Consider the following 19,717-nt stretch of genomic DNA (forward strand, 5'->3'; position numbering starts at 1 on the left):
CTAAACTCAGAAGTTGTAACTACATCTCTCTATCAACTGCACAGGGAGCTAGACCTTAAATACCCATGGCCAGTACATGCTTGAATCAGTCATCATACTGGAGTTGAGTCCCAGGTACACAGGTACCTAAATCCCTCAACTTCCTTTAGGCTCCTATATACAGAGTCTTGTCTGAAAATAATAGTAAATTTTTCATAAACACACATAAACTACGTTGTTCCCAAACCAGGAATGAATGTAGCTTTCCCAAGTGTAGTCAGTACAGAACCATCACAGTGGGCTTCCTGCACTTTTTACAATTCCTGCAATAGCAATAAGCGTGCCTCCTAATGTCGCCTTTTTGAAATATTCTAGCTTGCAGATCTATGTAAAATTGAATTTTAATGCAACATTTTAAAAAATAGTATTTATCTAAGGATCTACATACTGTAGGGATTTTCATCATTTACCCACAGGCTGAGCATAGCATTAATTCAAACTAAACTTTATTTTTATATCTTCTTATTTCACACAAGAGATTTAAAAGAAGTGTTTTTAACTGGAAAAGTGAACGTCTAAACTGAAACTCTTTTCACTTTTTTTCTTTTCCAGACATGGTATCATCACACTTCCGGAGCATCACTAAAACCAAGTACAACATCCCTGAAAAGTGAAACATGGTCAGGAAGGAGCAATTGTCAGTTAACTTCAGGACAAAAGGATTACATCATGGTAAATATCTTTCAAATATCTTTTGTTTCTCTTAAGAAAACTTGTTAATCTAGCAAGACAGAATTGAGAACTAAGATTCTAATGATGATCTGTTCCATATGAAAATGTTAGTAAAATGGAAAAGTGTTTGAACTTTCTCTTTGGTGAACATACACCTTACCATGAGCTTTGGAAGCAATAAAGCTATGATTTATTTATTGGTAGTGACAAAATGCAGAAATCTTTGTAGTTGGACTTACTGATGTAGCGTGAGGTTTAAGAGGAAACGACTTCTAAAGTATGCAGTTAAAACCTACAATAGCTCCTTTGTTGTTGTTCTCTTAAAACTTGATAAGGAGAATGTATTAATGCTGTTGTCTGATCTATGGTGTGTGTACTTGGAAAGGGTGGCAGCTCACCAGAGCTCAACACTTCAATTTGATTCAATTGTCTGTACAGAATTCAACGAGGAGGCTAGTTTGAGAAATGTGAAGTGCAATACTGGTCTGGCCTTGCAGCTCATCACTGTGCCACATGCTCAGAGACACACACCCACTTTAAACCACAAATGTAAAAACGCGTTACATCATTCTTAAAATTCAGCCTAATGAACATTATTCTTTCTTTTAAAAGTGTGCTAGAAGTATTAACAAAGTAAATATTGTAAAGCTAAGCATTCATTTGGAAATGTCAGAACTCTTTGGGATTCATTTTACAAACAGGCAGTGAAGTCCAGCACTTAATACATGGCAACACCCTCACTGCTAAAACAACCTGCTGGCTTGGAAACCTGCTGTAGAGACCCTGATTTTTTAAAAACAAATAGCAAATATATATATCAAATATACATAATATATAATGTATATATATATGATTCAGCAGAGGAGTAGCCTTGAAAGCTTTGTTCAACCCTTCGATGTTGAGGTACCTGATTTGGGCCACTTGGAGAGGGCTTTCATACACACACACCCTCACTCGTGCTTGGACCACTACTCCTTTGTGTTCCCAGTATGTGTTCAGAGGCAGTGCAAGGCCTCAGGGGATTTAGGTGCAAGCACATCTCTAATAAACACAACATGAAAAGTGGCTTGTCAGAAACTTTGAACTTGGACAACCTTAAATTTGTCTAGGAACGCATCTCCCTGAGATCAGACAGCCATGCTGCAAGCTCCCAAAGCTCCAATCAGAAACAAAAATAAACTTTTTTTTTTTTTTTTTCCCAGAAACAGCTATGATGTTTCAGCACAAAGCAAGCAATGAATTCTCCCTAACTTAATAAATAATTTTATCAAATAAGGAAAATATAATAAACAAAACATTTTTGCTGAGGCAAACTGTTATAGGAAGTGTTGGCTGGAAGTATTGAAATTTAGCCCAGTGGAATGTAGCCTAATATAGACTGCTATAGGGAAAACTGATAGGTGAACTGAACCACTGGTGTACATGCTGGGTCTGTTTACAGCACTGGTGCATTGTGATATACCATGTGTTAATAGCATTTTAAATAACTGTCTACTCTCTGCTGCCACCAGCAGCAGCAGTCTTTACATTTCTGGAGGCCTCATAGGGAGGCTGCAATTTTTGTAAGAGTTCTGCAACAAAGACCTGTGCAGCCATTCCAGTCCTGAAATCTATTAAGAACCATTCCCATGTAGCAAAATATTATTTAAAAAAAAAAAAAAAAAAAAAAAAAAAAAAAGCCTGGTTAAAAGTATGTAGTTAGTGACAGCACCGTATATAACAGCAGTATAGTGATCTGAAAACATGGGCGTTCCCACTTGCGTAGAGATTTGATCCCCCAAAATGCATCTTTAATGACTAAAAGTTACTTCAGGAGTTCCTGCCTTTGCTGTTCTGCTGCAAATACTGTACAAAATTCTGCAAATACTCGACTGCCTCAGCTGCCCCACCTCCCAACTGCTTCACCTGCTACATCTGTTCCAATTGCTGCACCTCCTAACTGCACTTCATACTGAGTCAGAAGGACATACAGTTCTGCCCCTGATAGAACAAGAGGACCAAATTTGAAATGTTTTGCTATGTTTAGTTAGAAGGAGGACTAGGCAGTTTGAGTGTCTAATGCTGCCTTACTAAAGAACCAGCCTTATCTGTAAGACCATACAGAATTGTAACACAGACAGGGGAAGGGGGGGGCAAGATAACCTAGGCCTGGACGAGGTGCCTGTAAAAAATAGGTGCGGGACTCATGGTATGCACCTCTTTGGGTGTGTAAATGACTTAGTTTAGTATGCATGGCTAAGTTGGAACAAGATAAGAAAGAAGGAGATGGTCCGAGCATGCACAAGAACATAGTGAGGAAGACTACCTATGACCACCAGAGACCCCCAGAAGACCACTAGTGGAAACAAATGCACATGCACCAGGAACATTTACGTATTTTATCAAATTACAGCAAATGATATGAATATGTTAATTATCTCTCAGAAATCTAATGAATAAGTGTGTTTTAATTATATATACTGTCTGTATCCTGGACAATTTAGCACACACACTAGGTGGAGTGATTCCCCGTGCATCTGGTGCTGCAATTAAAGAATGCCTGCTTTATAAACTCCAAATTGAGTTTTAGAGAGTTTCTTTGACCGACCTTTACTGTATCAAACTGGCACACCTCCCCAACTCTCCCAAATGCCACACCTGCCCCAGCTGCTCTACCGGCCATAATTGCTCCAACTTTGTTGTCCTCCATCAGCAGCACAGTCCAGGGCAAAGCTAAATGCCAGCTGGTTAAGTCAAGAAGAGGCAGCTCTGCAGCAAATAAGATCTGCATTTGTTACCCCTCGAAGCACAGTTGTATATTCAGGATTACATTAGGGCACCTGTGCTGTGTCCTGCTCTGCTCATGCTCATCCCATCTCAGTGCTCATGGAATGGGCAGTAAAGGTGCAGGGAGATGTCTGTGACATGTGAAGCAAAGGTCAGGAATAAACAGTTTCCTCGGGGCAGAGGGCTAGCATACTGGAACACAGAGGTGGTTTGTCAGGGTCAACCTAACTTAGTGCATTTATTAATTTTCTAAAAGAAACTGATAAAGTGACAGTGAGGTTAAAAGCACACTGAAGCAATTTAAGGAAGAGACCAAACAAACATCAGAGGCATTGCAATTATCTCCAGCTTAGATATTACAAATGCAGGAATTTCAGAAATAAGGTTTTGTTGCTGTAAAATTTGGTCAAAGAAACTCTCTAAGACTCAAGTTGGAGGTTTGGAAAGCAGACATTCTTTAATTGTGGTGCGAGATGTACAAGAGATCACTCCAGCCAGTGTGTGTGCCAAAATGTCCAGACTACAGGGGTTATATACAATCAAACCATACATATTCATTAGATTTAAAAAATAGTTAACATATCCACACTATTTTCTGAAACTTGTTGAAGTATATTTCTACTGGTGGTCTTTCAGGTTCTTCCATTGCTCCTTCATAGGTCAACAGTCAATTTAGGCATGCATACTAAGCTAAGTTATTTACATGGCCAACGACATATGCGTATCATGAGTTCCTCATCTAATCTTTTCAAACACATCCTCCAGGCCTGGGTCATCATTTACACATATAAAGTTTTTAAACTGCCTTCTACATAATTAAGCATAGCAAAGGTTTGGCCTGTCTGTTCATTAAACATTTCAGATTTGGCTCTATTATTCCATCAGGGAGAGAACCGTATGTACAAGTATTACTTATCAGTTTAGTTACGTTTACTTAGGATAAGTAAGCTGAGGTGTGGAAATTTAATGTAGAATAGATACAGTAATTTAAGATCAGAATATAATTACTTTAAAATCTACATTGGATTAAAAAATATATTTTTCCCCATTTTGAAGTTAGAGATGCTTTCATTGGGGTTGAATGCATAGAGCATTTGAAGAAGCTATGCAACAATATTTTTTCCTGGCTAAAAAAAATTAATGATGCTCCATACTATAGCTACAGGAGAATCCAATTTTAATAGATATCAGTACGGAAACTGCTGAAATTTTTATACTGTATCAACAACACAGTCTTTTAGAAGTAATGTAGGCCTAAGTATCTGATTTCCCTTTGAAATGTCAACTAAAAGCTGCTGTTGAGGGGAAATTCAGGAATGGACCAATCCTCTGATTCAGCACGACAAGCTGTGCCTTTCTCCTCACCCTACCGCTCCTTCTATGTTGTGCTTCTGTGGCATAGCCACCAGTGGCCTTTCTTTAAGACCTTTTCTTTGAAGCATAGTAACCTTACCACACGCATTTTTTTACAAATACACCTTATATGTGAGACAGTTTTCTTATACCATTTTCTTGAATTTTGGACATGAAGGTAACAAATCTTCATTAATACCCTCCCATCAAAAGCATGGGAGATCACAGACCTGTTTATTTCTTATAGCAAGAAAGGAATATTAGACCACATAATGTTACTTAAATTATGACACAAGAACATAGCATCAGAAGAAGCCTGTTTTGCAGTCTGGTTGTCTTTTTACATTTCACTAATTTGGAAAACCTTTTCAGTCTCACAAAAGAGATTGGCATATCTTTGGATATTGGCTTTTGTTAGTAACAAGCATGTTTGGACAGCTCCTTTTTCCTTAATTTATGTTGACCAAGGCTATTGTGAAAATAATAACTTCATTACACAGAATATAGTCACATTTGGAGATTATTTGTCATGAGGAATTTAAAAGAGCCTTCAATGTTATATGTGAGAGGAACCTAAATGACCATGAGAATATATATGGCACAGACACTTGTTGATAGACTTGGCTTCTATTCCTTGCTTTAAGTGAGGTAATACCCCTTAGTTTGAGCTTAGAGTTAATGTTAATATGTTTATCTAATCCTCTGAAAAACTCTGCTTCAAAGCATGGATGTTCAGACATCTTTAGACAAACTCCAAGGTAAATAGCCAGTCCCTGAGCGATGGCTTTCTACCATTGTATTCCTTGGATGCTGATACCCACACAAATGGAACTGAACTGCCATTAATGTGGAACTCCTGGGAGAAGACAAGAGAGGGGACACAAAACTGCAGTGTCTTTAAGGAAGAGACATGGAGGTTGCTTTCCACAGCCTTGTTGACACAGTACCTCCCACTGAATGTGTGTTGGTAACCCAGGGTTAAAATGAGCTAGCATTGCCACATCAACACCATATGACTCTTCCCATTAGTGAATACCAGTTGATAATTTAATAGCCTGAAGAAGAGATGAAAAATGAGGCTAGGTGCTGGCAGCCAGCACATCTATTCAGCAGTAAATCTTTCTTCTTCAGTGGGTACTGGCTACTACACTCTTGTTTACAATGGCTTAATTCTGTTTGTATGTGAAAGCTCAAGAAAAAGAGGTGATGTGTTGGCATCCTAGCTAAGAGCAGGCTGCCTACCTCCATGGTGTGTCAAAACTAGGATTAAAAATCCCCTAAAGTTATTTTACCTGGAGGACATCATTGAGAGACAAAAGCAGACATCAGAAAAAACACTAGAGGGCTAATTTCACAATCTAATCTCCTTCCAGTCCTTGAGGAGAAAGATGTGAGCATGAGTCCCTTATTGGGGTTTTTGATGAACAGCTTTGAAAGGGTTTGCTTTAATTTGATGCGGAATCAATATACAGAATCATCTTAATTTCTTTAGGAATATGAACTTCGTGTTCATTTTTCTAACCCTCCACTGATGAGTGAACAGGGGGTTGAAAAGCACGGTGTAACCTTGTTGCAAAACTTTGCCAAGATGCCTGAAGCCATAACCAGGACTAATAAAATCACAGTTCAGATATGGCATCTAGCTTGAGGTTGCTGCTTTGACTCTTAACAGATTGTTTAGTTTCTGAAGAATCTGGATAAACGTCAGTTTGTGAAAAAAAAAAAAAAAAAAGGTTTTAGAAATAAATTTAAGTTTTTAGAAAAAGTTCTTAGAAAGAAATTAAAATAAAGAAAGTTTCTGAACTTTAAAGAGATAAAATGATTTTAAAAGTAGCACTGGCATGGAGGAATAAGACACTGATACAATACTTGCTGTATGTCATGATAATATTCTTTTGTGGTTTCCTCAGTGAGTATGGAATTATTCCTTCTCTTTCAGAATCCATACAAGACTTAGCCATGGCAATTACAGGCATCATTAACAAGATCTGAACAGCCTCTGACACACAGATCAACATAGAAATAGAATGCTAAGGTAACATCTTGCCCCTATCCACATGAATAAAACCACCACACCTGCCTATACAGCTTTTTGACTATGCTACACATAATTTTTTATTCTATTCTATTCTGTTAATTCAGTGAAGTTAAAAATAAACAAAAATCTTCATAAAAGAGTGTTTTTATAAGTTTTCAAAATTTTACAGAAGTCACAGTTCCAATTCCCACATCTCAATGTGGGGAAAAATACAAAAAATGTTAAGAACATACTACTTCCTGGAAAGCTTCACTCAAACTATTGTGACAATTTCAGATTTCCCTCTTCAATAATCTCTTCTTGATGGAAAGTACTACACTTTGAGTATAAACAGAAGTTTTCATGAAGTTCCTAATACCCAAACACCCTTGGAGTCCCTCATTGTGTTCTAGTGAACAAGGAAATATTTAGAAGCTTCCAAAGCTGCCACAAACAAACAAATAAATCAATAATGATGATCTCATTCTCTGGTAGCTCGAATTGCAAAATAAATTTAAAAGCTTAATTTATGGTCCAAGAATGAATAGAATTTTTTCTCAAAGGTACTGACAGAATTCATGTATTTAAATTTGTGTATCTAAGGACAGTTACACATGCTTGTAAGACCATGGTTTTCAAATATAGGTGCTTGGTATTGGTCCTCTGCATATTTATTTTGTCTACGGAAGAAAGAGATCAAACAGCTTTCACTGAAATGGGGAAATGTGAGTTTTAGGCAAAGGCTAAAGTTAGACAAGAGATTCAGCTATGGATGATCCACAGAAAAGGCGATGTAAGGAAGAGAGTTTCTTCTTCAAAATACATCTGTTAGCAGTTTCAAGATGGCAAGCAGAAATCATTAGGATTTCTACATTATGATCAGAGTGATGGGTTAAAAACCTCAAAGCCCTTACTTAATAGCTTTTGAATTTAATTTATTTTATTTTTAAGAATTTAAAATATAAACAGAGGAAAGAGAGAGAGGGAGGGAGAGAGACAGTAAAATGTTCAGATATAAAATTGTGTAGACTCCCTGTTTGACATTCATAATTACATTTTGAAATCCATTCCAGAGAAATATTTCCACTCATCTGAAACAAGATTCAGCAGGGATATGTTTAGGAATTGTATTTGAGTGTTTTACTGTGTCACCAGTTTATTTATTTATTTATTTATTTATTTATTTATTTATTTATTTATTGTTAAATGAATTAATCCATTTCTCATCTGGCTAATCTTAAAGAAGGAAGTGTGAGGGTTTTTATGTCTTTTACCTTATTCTATGTGTATCACTGAATGTTCTAATTGGATGTGTTTCACTGAGTAATACACAGCTGAGTTAGAAATGGATTAGTCACGTTGAAAATGCTGTCCAAGAAAAGGATGTAAGATTTCAATTTTAACATAATTATGAATATTTTTAAAGAGAAGTGTTCTAAAAGTACATTATAAACAGGTGTCCATTCACAGTTAGTCACTGTGGATAAGTCTTATCCCTGCTCATTTAAATAAGTTCTGGAATCATTGCTAGCAGAAGTATATCTTTTTAGGAACTTATGAAACAAACTGTGACCCATTTGAATTAAATGGACAAGAGCAAGCTTTAATAAGTGGATTTTGTTCCCTTCTTTCATTCCCATGAAGACCATGAAAAATTGGACCAAAATACTTGGCTGCTTCTTTTAGCTAGATTTCTAACCATGGCTTGGGTAAACAACACTTATTACTAGACAATAGCCTGAAGCTATAAAAATGAATTGCTCAATAGTTTTATTTGAGGTCAAAAATAAAAAAAGAAAACAAACAAACAAAATAAATAATAAAAATAAATTACCTAAATGGATTTTGGGGTCAGGCCACTTGGAAAAAGCACAGAATTGGCTTTGTCCAAGTTATAGAGTAATATGTAACATGTCTAAAGTCTCTCTTCTTACAAATCTAGATTTTTACAAACCTCTGTTAAATAAATGCTCTGTTTAAATCACAGAAGGAATAATGCCATTTGAAAAATAACAACTTAAAAAAGCAATTGTGAAGATTCTTAATGCAATTTATGTTGCTTTAAAGTAGGATTCATCTCATCTAAGTTTCACCATCTGAAAACAGGTGTTTGTCTCAGCTAGACTCTCTTTGGACACTTGATGAAGGAACTTTGAAAATCATAGAGGCAATTCAGTCTACTGACATGTGATGAATATCGGTGGCAACAGACCATGAGGGGAATCCACAAAGGGCAGTTTGGATAGGATGACTAGCATTTTAGACTAAGCAAAAAGAACCCTTTTCTCTATACAGGCAAGAAGAATCTGCTTTAAGGTGTCAAATAGTGCCCAGTGATGAACTAACCTGATCAATTTAGCTTGAAGTGGATGAGGGAGCACTCGTGGACTTTTCCCCTAGGAAATCTTTAAGGACAGTAACCTCCCAAAATGGAATGAGTAGCTGCTAGCAAGACATACTAACCTCTTCAACACTCATCCTCTGCTCTAGAAGAGAAAAAGTGATCACAGCCGTTGAGTAATGGAAGGTAAAAGGAACTCGTAGGTAAAAAGTCAAAAGTTCATCTGTTCAATGGAACAGATCGTATGATTGTAACTTTCCTAAATGTGCTTTGCCTGCTTGTGCAAGCAGTTGCTGATGAGAGAGAGAAATTATGTCACAACCCTTGGTGTAGTCAACATTACTCACCCACATTTGTCTTCATCTTAATTTTTCATAATATTTAGTTGTGTTTCTGAGAGAAGATTCTTTTCAAGAAAGAATGATGAGGAAAAACCAGTCATGGTGTCAAGGGAGAAAAAAATGCTAATTACTCTCTTTAAAGTCCCAATGAATAACATCAAAGTTATCTTTTTTTTTAATTTTCATAGCTTCATGAATGATTTAATGGTGGCTGTAGCCTACTGAATTGTATTAGGTAATTTTGCCATATATAATGCTACTATTTGAGGTTTGATAAAGTTTATAACATATCTTCCGCTAACTTGTATCTGCGAAATTCGCATTGGTAGTGTGAATTCTGCAGTGAAATACTAACCTTATTTTTTTTTTTTACTTTTTATTTTACTTTTTTTTTTTTTTAAGAACAAATAAGTTTTAGACAAAAAAAGAGATAAAAACTGTATTGGAACTAGATGTTCATAATGAGCTTTGGTCCCTGGAAAAAAAGGAGAGTAAAAATGTGTAAACTCCCTTCATGTTAACAACTCTTGAATAAGTTATCATCATCAGGCTAAGAAAAGATAGAAAAGAAAATGCTGAAAAAGGATGAATGGAGAAAACTGGGAGCACTGAGGCAATACCATGAGGCAACAAAGCTGATGAAGGATCTAGAGAACAAGTCTTATGAAAAGTGGTTGAGGGAATTGGGGTTATTTAGCCTCAAGTAAAGGAGGCTCAGGGGAGACCTTATCAATCTGTACAACTACCTCAAAGGAGGTTGTAGCAGGGTGAGGGTCAGTCTCTTCTCCCAGGCAACAAGTGATAGGATAAGAGGAAATGGCTTTAAGTTGCACCAGGAAAGCTGGGAGGGAAGGGAAGGTGGTAGACTGGGTATTAGGAAAAATTTCTTCACTGGAAGAGTTGAGAAATATTAAAACAGGCTGCCCAGGAAGTTGTTGAGTCACCATCCCTGGAGATATTCAAAAGATGTGTAAATGTGGTGCTTAGGGACATGGCTTAGGATTAGACGGCTGTGTTAAGTTAATGGTTGGACCTGATGATCTGAGAGGTCTTTTTGAACTTAAATGATTCTATGATTCTATAGCAAAGTTTGCAGTTATTGCTACTGCAGGTAAGAAAGAAAATGATTCCATCATCAATATACTGGTATAATACATGCATCAGAGAATAATTTTCTAGAGAAAAAGTCACTCTTTTTTTTACTGCGTTTTTTTTTTTTTTAATTTTTCTTTTAAGTGCAGTAACAACACATGATCTCACTAGAGTAAAAACAGGCCAACACCTGATTTTCTCAAACTGGAAAGTGAAAGGAAGGGATTTTCTTGCCACTTGCTGATTTTTTATTTTTTTATTTAATGGAACAAAACAAAAACTGTTCTCCACGTTTCACCGGAGGGAATAAAAGAAGAAAAAAGGGGAAAATCAATTTTCTCTGTGTTCTTGCCCTCTCACCCACATACTAAATAAAGGAAAACTAAAGAAAGACAGGTCTAAATCATTGGGGAAAAGCATCAAAGCCAAAACAAAATCTTCTGATTGAACTGAAATGTTGCCATTTCCCCTTCCCTTTCTGGAACACTTAAGAATGAATTTTTTGGTGTCAGTGGTGGTGATGTTCTGTTTTTCTTTGTTTGTTTGCTTGCTTGTAGAGAGCAATAGTGGCAGGAATCTGGAGGGAATGTTCTATCCTTGGTAGCCACAAGCTTGATATGAGCCATGGGGGAACCACAGGTAGAGAATAGAGAGGAAGTTGTGCACTCAATTTAGCATATGTCTCCACACATGCTAATAGGATCTATGATTTTACACAGGCAGCCCTTCTCTGAGGTACAGTGGATAAGGAAGTATAAGATGGGAAAGAGCATGAAAGTCCATCTGATGCCTGTGCTGGCTAATTAACTGACTAGCCAGCAGTATGAAGGACATAGTTTATGAACAAGCTGTGTGAGGCAAATACATTCATAGTGTTAACAAAGTTAAGGGTGTTCATTTGCTAAGAGAGTCTGTTCAAGAACTGTAAATCTCTCTGATGATAATACAGTTTAGTGGGCATCTAGAAAAGCAGTAAGATGCTGTTAAGAAGAGCTTTGCCAGGAAGAGGTAAGTGTGGGTTGAAGCAAATCTGTTGTAATGACACACAAAAATGGATCTTTAATTGATAGTTCATACTTAACTCATGAAAGCTAATCAAAAGTCCTGTGGGCTAGGGAGCCTGGACCCCCAGTGTACTGAAAGCCCTATCACAGAAGGTATCTCACAAAAGTCTTCCAGTACAAAGACAGGTGTTACATAAAGATGAAGAATTATTTGTAAGAGATCTGAAAGTGAATTTGATGGAAAGAGTTTTTGCATAATTTTGAAATTAGTAATGATATCGTGGCCTTTCCCATGGTATAAGCCTGAGAAATTGGCTTGTTTGTTAAATCTACTCAAGCAGGAGAGGATAAAGTATACTTTCACATGCAAAACCAGTTTTGAATAACAACTTTCACATGCAAAAACAGTTTCAAATAACAAATCTGAATTATTAGGACTCATCAAACATCTTTCCTGAACATGTGCAAGAGCAGAGAGATGCTAGGTGTCCTGCCCTGCTGCTCCCTTTTCCCTGGTCCTCTGCTGCAGTCAGATGCATGTGAAGAACACACATGGTCAGAAAGAAAGGCTCCATGTTGGGCAGAGTTGAGAGGTGCTCTTAGATCTGGCAACATTATGGTGGTACAGCGTGAAACAGGATCAGTAGCTTTAATATAATCATAATCCCTACATTTTCCCTTGCAGCACGAGAGTCTGATAATACTCAGTGCTTGCTGAGCTTTCCCGGTTTGGCCACAGAGCACGCAAGGTTTATGTGAATCACTGTCAGAGGGCAAGTATAAATTGTGATAAGTAGCCTATATGTAAAAGCAGTATTTCTGCATCAAGTAATAATGCTGTGTTTCCTGGGAAATGAATGGTTGAAATCTATCCCTTGTCACACAGTAACACACACAATAAATGTAATTTTAAATCCATTATAATGCTGTCAAATACATTAAACAAAAATATACAGTGGATTTATCTACCAGAAGATTTACGGATTTCCTGAGTGGTACATCATTATCGGAACTGTCAATTTGAAAATAAAAATTGTCAAACCATCACTGGAACATAATAAAAGCTGTGACAGAAATACACAATAGCTACCAAGTTTTTAAAAAAAAAAACCTTCAAAAAAACCACTCCACACACAATTATCACCTCTGTAGACTGCCAAGGAAGCAGTAAAGTACTGAAGGATACCAAAAAGCGAAGTGCAGTATCCAGCATATTTAACACCAGCACTGCACCGATTACTACATGTAAGCACCATTGAAGAGCAGAGTGTTGTGCTTTTAATGATGGAATCCAAAGAGGCTTGCATACAAAAGAGATAAAGTCCCAGCCAAAAGATGATCTTTTGTTCTCACATTATTTTGTCTCAGATTTGCACCCCTTGCTGGGCTTTTGACTAGTCAGCCTTAGACATCTTTGCCTCCTTATTTGAGCTGAGAGAAGGGCAAGAAGTAGCTTTGTCACAGTCTGCAAGTAATTATAAAACAAAAGGTATCTTTCACATAGCTTTAGGTGAGCTTTCCCTACCTGAAAGCTTGCCAGGCTGATGTGTTCAAATCCCAGGAAGCCAGTTCCATACATTAACTTCAGAACAGTACAATTCCATTTTTTTCTTCCACATTCTTTACGATTCCTCCACCACATTATTTCCTGCCAGACACAAGCTTATATTGTGATGCTGTCCCACAACCCTAGGACTATTGCTCCCAGATTTAAGCACGCTTTTCCTCATCTCCCAAATATTGCAGTTTCTCTAGATTTATGAATTAACCCTCTGAGTACATCTGGTAATCAATAACATACAGACACATAGCCAACATAAGTGATTCTATACGATTACTCTGAAATTTGTCAGAAAAATGATATATACAGTCCTGTTGCATTTCTCTAACTCATGTTCTTCACCATGCCTGGTCATTCTTTGAAGAGGATTTTCTTTGGTTCTCCAGTGAGGATTTTTAAAGGAACATAGTATCCTTCATTTTGACTTTTTTTTTTTTTTTTTTCTTTGCTTCACACAAGCTCTCTTTCACAAGTAGTTCACCACCTATCTCATTCACTAGCTAAGTCAGATCCACTTGCAACAAAAGCATGCCTCTCCTTTCTTCCCAGGAGACTGTGCCCCTTATAAAGTTTTTGTTTGTTTGTTTGTTTGTTTGTTTTGTTTTGTTTTGTTATTCCCTATTACATTTTTAAGATGCTACACCAACAGCTGTTTACAAGGAAGTTCTTGTGCTACAGCACCGTTCCCTTTCAGGGTAGGGCTGGGGTTTCTCTCTGCTGTTACCATCTCAGTGCTTCACTGGGCTTCTCCTTGGAGGAGAGTCATTTACTCCATTATTCTTCATGTTAATTATATGTCAACTCTCAAAATTTCATTGACCACAGAAGTGAAAGATAACAGGGAAAGCAGACAGTGTTTCTCATACAAAATGAGAGTTTACAGTTTCACATCTAGAAGCATAAAGAGACCTGAAGAGGTGGCTTATTAACAGGTCAGTAGGAACCATAATAAACTCCAATATCTGATAACTGAAGCAGGACTATATCTCAGATTGAAAGGAACCCTTGATTTATACAGGAGGAGCAGTTAACCATTGAAATGATTTGGCAGGGGCCATGATATCTGTGTCATTTGAAATCTTCATAACAATCTTGTGAGCCCTGAAAGACCTGATAATGCTTAGAGGAGTTTAATGCAGCGTGTGCATCCTCTTCTCAGGCTTGTAGTGAGAAACGGGCCGGACTGATGGTCAGAATATTTACTGACCTAAAGAACAGACGCTTTAATTGATGGATAGATATGATGGCAACAATTTCTGTTGAGTCAGTATTTCCTCGAGAGTTTGGCAATCTCGATATGAAGGTTTTCTGGGGCAGACACATTCTGCAGCAGAGCCAGGGACGGCAGCGGGCATAGCTTTTTGTTTTTTTAGGGCTTTTTTCCTGCCCTGAGGCCCCTCGAGGCAGCCGAGGGAGCCACCAGGGCCTGGCAGCCCTTGTGAGGGTGGCTGAGGAGGCACAGGCAGGGCCGGCAGCACCTTCTGCCCAGGCCTATGGAGCCAGGCCATACAGACAGCAACCCTAGCCATGGTCACCACCAGCTGGCAAACACTCAATAAAGCATTCGCCAAAAAGACTGTGGTGACACAGACCGGGTGCCTGCCCCAAGATGCAGCAGTTCAGGCTCCTGGCTGCAGGGAGTGCCTGAGCCAGCCGCTACCAATGGAGGCTGACAGAGATACTGCCTGCGTGAGGTGAAAGCAGGTGGAGGATCGGAGCAGCCTGGTGGCAGAGCTCAAGGAGGAGGTGGAGAGATTAAGGAGTTTTTTTTAGGGTACTAAAAAAAAAAAAAAAAAAAGAAAAGTTATGGTTATGGTTAACACTCGAGCTAAAATGCTGTGTCTGTGTTTGAGTTGGGGTTGTGCCTTGGTGAGTGTAGGGGTAGTTTTTAAGTTGGTGCAGCAGAAGGCCAGGTTTCAGTGTCCTGTAGTGTATTTTGACCCATCAGCACAGCCTTCTGGTTTTTAGATACCCTACTCAAGTGCCTGATTTCTCCTGCGAGTCATGTTATTACACTGAATTGAATTTTTTATTTATTTTTTTTTGGTGTGTAACCTGTTAGATCAGTCTATAGTGCTTCTTCACCACCGCTCCTTCTTGGTCACTCTTGTCCCCTGTACTGTGGGGTCCCTTCCATGGGATGCCATCCTTCCCAAACTGATCCAGCGTGGGCTTCCCACAGGCAGCAGCTCTTCCAGAACTGCTCCAGATATGGGTCCGTACCACGGGGTCCATCCCTCTGGAGCAAACTGCTCCAACCTGGGTCCCCCACAGGCAGCAGCTCGCCCCAGGCCCCCTGCTCCTGCATGGTCTCCTCTCCACGGGCTGCAGCTCCGGCCTAGAACCTGCTCCGGCAGGGGTCTTCCACAGCCTGTAGCCTCCATCAATGCAGGTCCACCTGCTCCACCGTGGTCTCCTCCACGGGCTGCAGCATGAACCCCTGCTCCCCCATGGTACTCCTTGGGCTGCAAGGGGACATCCTGTTTCACCTTGGGCCTTACCACAGGCTGCAGGGGACTTCTGCTCCGGCACCTGGAGCACCTCTCCCCCTTCTTTCTTCACTGACCTTGGTGCCTACAAGGCTGTTCCTCACTCCTCTCACTCTCCCAGCTGCTGTGTGGCACAGCGTTTTTTTCCCTGTCTTAAATCTGATCTCACAGAGGTGCAAAACAACATCGCTTATTGACTCAGCTCTGGTAAGCAGTGGGGCCCTTACCTAACATGGGGCAGCTTCTAGATTCTTCTCACAGAAGCTACCCCTATGGCCCCCTGCTACCAAAACCTTGCCATGTAAACCCACTACACTTAGGAAGCTCAACTTCAAAATCGCAGAATCACAGAATCACAGAATTTCTAGGTTGGAAGAGACCTCAAGATCATCGAGTCCAACCTCTGACCTAACGCTAGCAGTCCCCACTAAACCATATCCCTAAGCTCTACATCTAAACGTCTTTTGAAGACTTCCAGGGATGGTGACTCCACCACTTCCCTGGGCAGCCCGTTCCAGTGTCTAACAACCCTTTCGGTAAAGAAGTTCTTCCTAACATCCAACCTAAAACTCCCCTGGCGCAACTTAAGCCCATTCCCCCTCGTCCTGTCACCAGGCACGTGGGAGAACAGGCCAACCCCCACCTCGCTACAGCCTCCCTTGAGGTACCTATAGAGAGCGATAAGGTCGCCCCTGAGCCTCCTCTTCTCCAGGCTGAACAAGCCCAGCTCCCTCAGCCGCTCCTTGTAGGACTTGTTCTCCAGGCCCCTCACCATTCCTTCTATTCCTTCTTGTGACTGAGTATGATCTGTTGTCCTCAGAAATCTAGAGAACCCAGACACAGTTGCTGCTGGAAATAGCAATCAGGGACAACGTCTGTTCAGTCTTTCTAGGCATCTTGGTGCAAATCCAACCATTATTTTGAGATAGAACTGGGGGAAACATATGGGGGGGACATGGACACACATTGAGGGTGGTCATACCAGGGGGGACACACTGTGCAGGGCCAGCTGTGGGTAGTGGTCAAGCAGGACCGGAGCTCCCCGTACAGTGTGGACATCGCAATGCGGGGCGCTGGGAGTGGCTGTGCGGCTCCTGCTGTGGGGTGAGGAGGAGCAGACCTCAGCCGATCCCAGCACTATGCTTTGGGTGTTTTGGGGGGTACAGAGCACTTTTTGTAGACTTTGTGTTGAAATTAAAGGTGGGTGCCATGCCGCTGGGTAGCATCTGCATCCTTTGTGCCACCCTGTGTGGTGTAAGCGAGCATCAGTCCCAGGACACCCTGAGATCCTGGGACACCATGCGGTCCCAAGTCCATCTTGCACCCATCAAGGAGACACAAAACGCTCATTCAACAGCTTTACTGGGGAGCACTGCAATGGCCAGTGCCCACAAGGGTGGTATGCCTGCTCCCCTTCAGCACCTGGCAATGAGTGGAGCAGAGAGGTTATGTGGAGGTGAGGAATAGGAAGGTCCGGGATGCTCAGAGGTGGGCGCGGGGTCTCTTGTCTCTCGCTGGCAGCTCAGCGGCACTGCAGGTAGTGGGGGCCTGAAGGAGCTGCGAGTCCTGTTCCGATGAGCCGGGCTCGGGGCTGGTGATGGGATAGGGGCTGTCAGGGCTGTGCTGCCTCATCAGGGCTCGCTGTGGGTGAGAAAAGCACCAGGGGGTGAGCAGCACAGGGGAGGTGTCACAGCCCTTGCTGTGGGTCTCTGTGTGGAGCTGGGGACCCAGGGACAGGGAGAACCTATGATGTTAGGAGCACATGGGGACATGCAATGGCAGGGACCCCAAAATGCATGCTGTGGGGCTGATGGGGACATGGGGCTGATGGGGACATGGAATGGTAGGGACACTAGTACCCATGATATGGGGCTGATGGGGAAATGGAGAATCTGGGGCCCTGAGGAACCCAGAACACCCATAATATGGGATTCAGGGAGCATGCGGGACCTGCAGCACCCATGACGTGGAGCACCAGGGGACATGGAGCACCAGTGGACATGGAGCACCAGGCACATGGAGCACCCAGGCACCTGCAACCCCCGGGGGACCCAAGGCACCCTGGACCCTGTGCCATCCCCTTGCCCCACAGTGGTACCTTGGCATGGGGTGAGGCGGACGCTCCCCTGTGCATGCTCTGCTCCTAGCTGCCACCTGGCCCTGCCACCGGGAGGGGACGGTGGCCCCAACACAATCAGGTTACTTGAAACCGTGTTCATCTTGGGGCGTTGTGGGTGCTGTGCTGCCCGGTGCCAGCTCCCATAGTGGCAGGGGATGGGGTGGCAGGCACCGTGCTGGCTCTCCTCGCCCAGGCTGAGGTTGTCCATCTGGGTAGTGGCTGTCTGTGCACTGCAAGAACCATACTTCTCTGGTGGGAATGCAATGCCTTCTTCCACAGTAGGAGTGGCGGTGGCACCAGCAGCATCCTCGCGGGACGCCTGGGCAGCTTGCTGGCACAGCTGGTAGTACTGGGTGGCCTGGAAGCTGGACTCCAGCTGCCTCATGGAGATGAACGGGTGCTTGAGGGCGGTGCTGGGCGTGATCCTCTCATGTGAGTCCCAGGTGAGCATCCTCTGCACCAGCTCCACCATCCCGTGCAGGTCACAGCGTTCGGCCAGCGCCTCCTGCTCGGCGCCAAGCAGCGGTCGCATGTTGACTGCCACCATCTGCTCCAGCGAGGAGAGGATGTATCTCCTCCGCCCCACCGTCACCTTTGCCCCAACCACTGCCACCTCCGGCTTCAGCTGCCAAGCTCCAGCCGGATCTGGTGCCCGCCGGAAAAAGCGCTGAGCTTTGCGGGCCGTGCATAGCAGCCTCCCCGGCGGCAAACCCTGCGTCTTGCAAATGTAGCGGACCTGCTCGTCCTCATTTCTGCCTGGATAGAGCGGCCTGCCCAGGTGGAGCTCGGCCACCACGCAGCCCAAGGACCACATGTCCATCTTCTCGCAGAAGGGCAGCCCCAGCAGGATTTCAGGCGCCCGGTAGAAGCGGGTCTGGATGTAAGGCTCCTTGATGAAGCACGCCTCGCTGAAGATGCAGGCCGAGCCGAAGTCCACCAGCTTCACACGGAAAGGGTGACGCGCATGGTCCACCAGCATGATGTTCTCCGGCTTCAGGTCAGCGTGGATGATGGCGAGCTCCTTCAGCTTGGCCAACGCCACCAGCACCTGCGCCACGATGGTGCGGATGTGCCGCACGGGCAGCGGCGAGAAGTTGTTCTTCCTCTGGAATTCAAAGAGGCTTTGCTCCAGCAGCTCGAAGACCAGGTAGGTGCAGGCACTGTCCTGAAAAGACTCAAGGAAGCGGACGATGTGCGCTGCCTCTGTGTCCACCGCCTGCAGCGCCCGCAGCACCTTCACCTCATTCCAGGCGCTCTGGCCTTGGTTGCCTTCATTCCTCAAGATCTTAATGGCAACCATCTCTCCTGTGCTCTTCCGACAGCTCCTGGCCACCTCCCCGAAGGACCCCTTACCCACCATGTCCACAATATCGTAGAGCTCGCCACCCACCACCAACGTCATTATGGCTGGGGAGGGGACGGGGTTGGACAGGGACAGACAGGATCGTCGCCATGATGCTCCCTCGGGGACCCAATTCTGGGCCATGGTTCTGTCGCTGTTTCACTGAGCCAATGGCCGTTCCCATGGCCACCACCACACACCTCCCCACCCCCCGCCCTCCAGCTCCACCCATGGATGTGCTCAGGACCAGTTCTCACACTGACTTTTATTCCAGCAGCACCAAGCTTTGGTGAGCAAAAGCCCGGGGCAGTGTCAGCACCAGCACCCACTGTGCAGGAAACTGGGGAGGGGTGTGAGAAAAATCTCAATAATTTTCTTCTGACAGGTCCCCCGTTGGTCTGACTGAAGGTAATTTTCTTATTTACCTTAGGACATACTACACAACTCCTGCATACTTGTTCAGCCACAGGAGGCCTCCGGTGTGCCCGAGAGAGCACTAGAGAGCCCTGCGAGGCCTCCAGAGGCCATTAGATTCCTGGAAGAATCCTAATTTTGCCTCTAGGGTGCAAGAGGAGGCTTGT

The 19,717-nt window shown here is 42.5% G+C and overlaps 1 protein-coding gene across 1 annotated transcript in view; it reads right to left on the minus strand.

The window, feature by feature from the left end:
• Window positions 1–19,196, minus strand: part of HIPK4 (homeodomain interacting protein kinase 4) — a gene marked incomplete at both ends in the record, with an annotated part of 79,909 nt that extends 60,713 nt beyond the window's left edge. Inside the window, one exon of the mRNA XM_084286030.1 lies at window positions 17,774–19,196. Within this exon, the coding sequence (XP_084142156.1) occupies window positions 17,774–19,196 (1,423 nt within the window). The remainder of the gene's footprint in view (window positions 1–17,773) is intronic.
• Window positions 19,197–19,717: the final 521 nt, after the last annotated feature.

The sequence above is a fragment of the Netta rufina genome, assembly GCF_964035555.1.
Source record: "Netta rufina genome assembly, chromosome: 4".
NCBI lineage: Eukaryota > Metazoa > Chordata > Aves > Anseriformes > Anatidae > Netta > Netta rufina.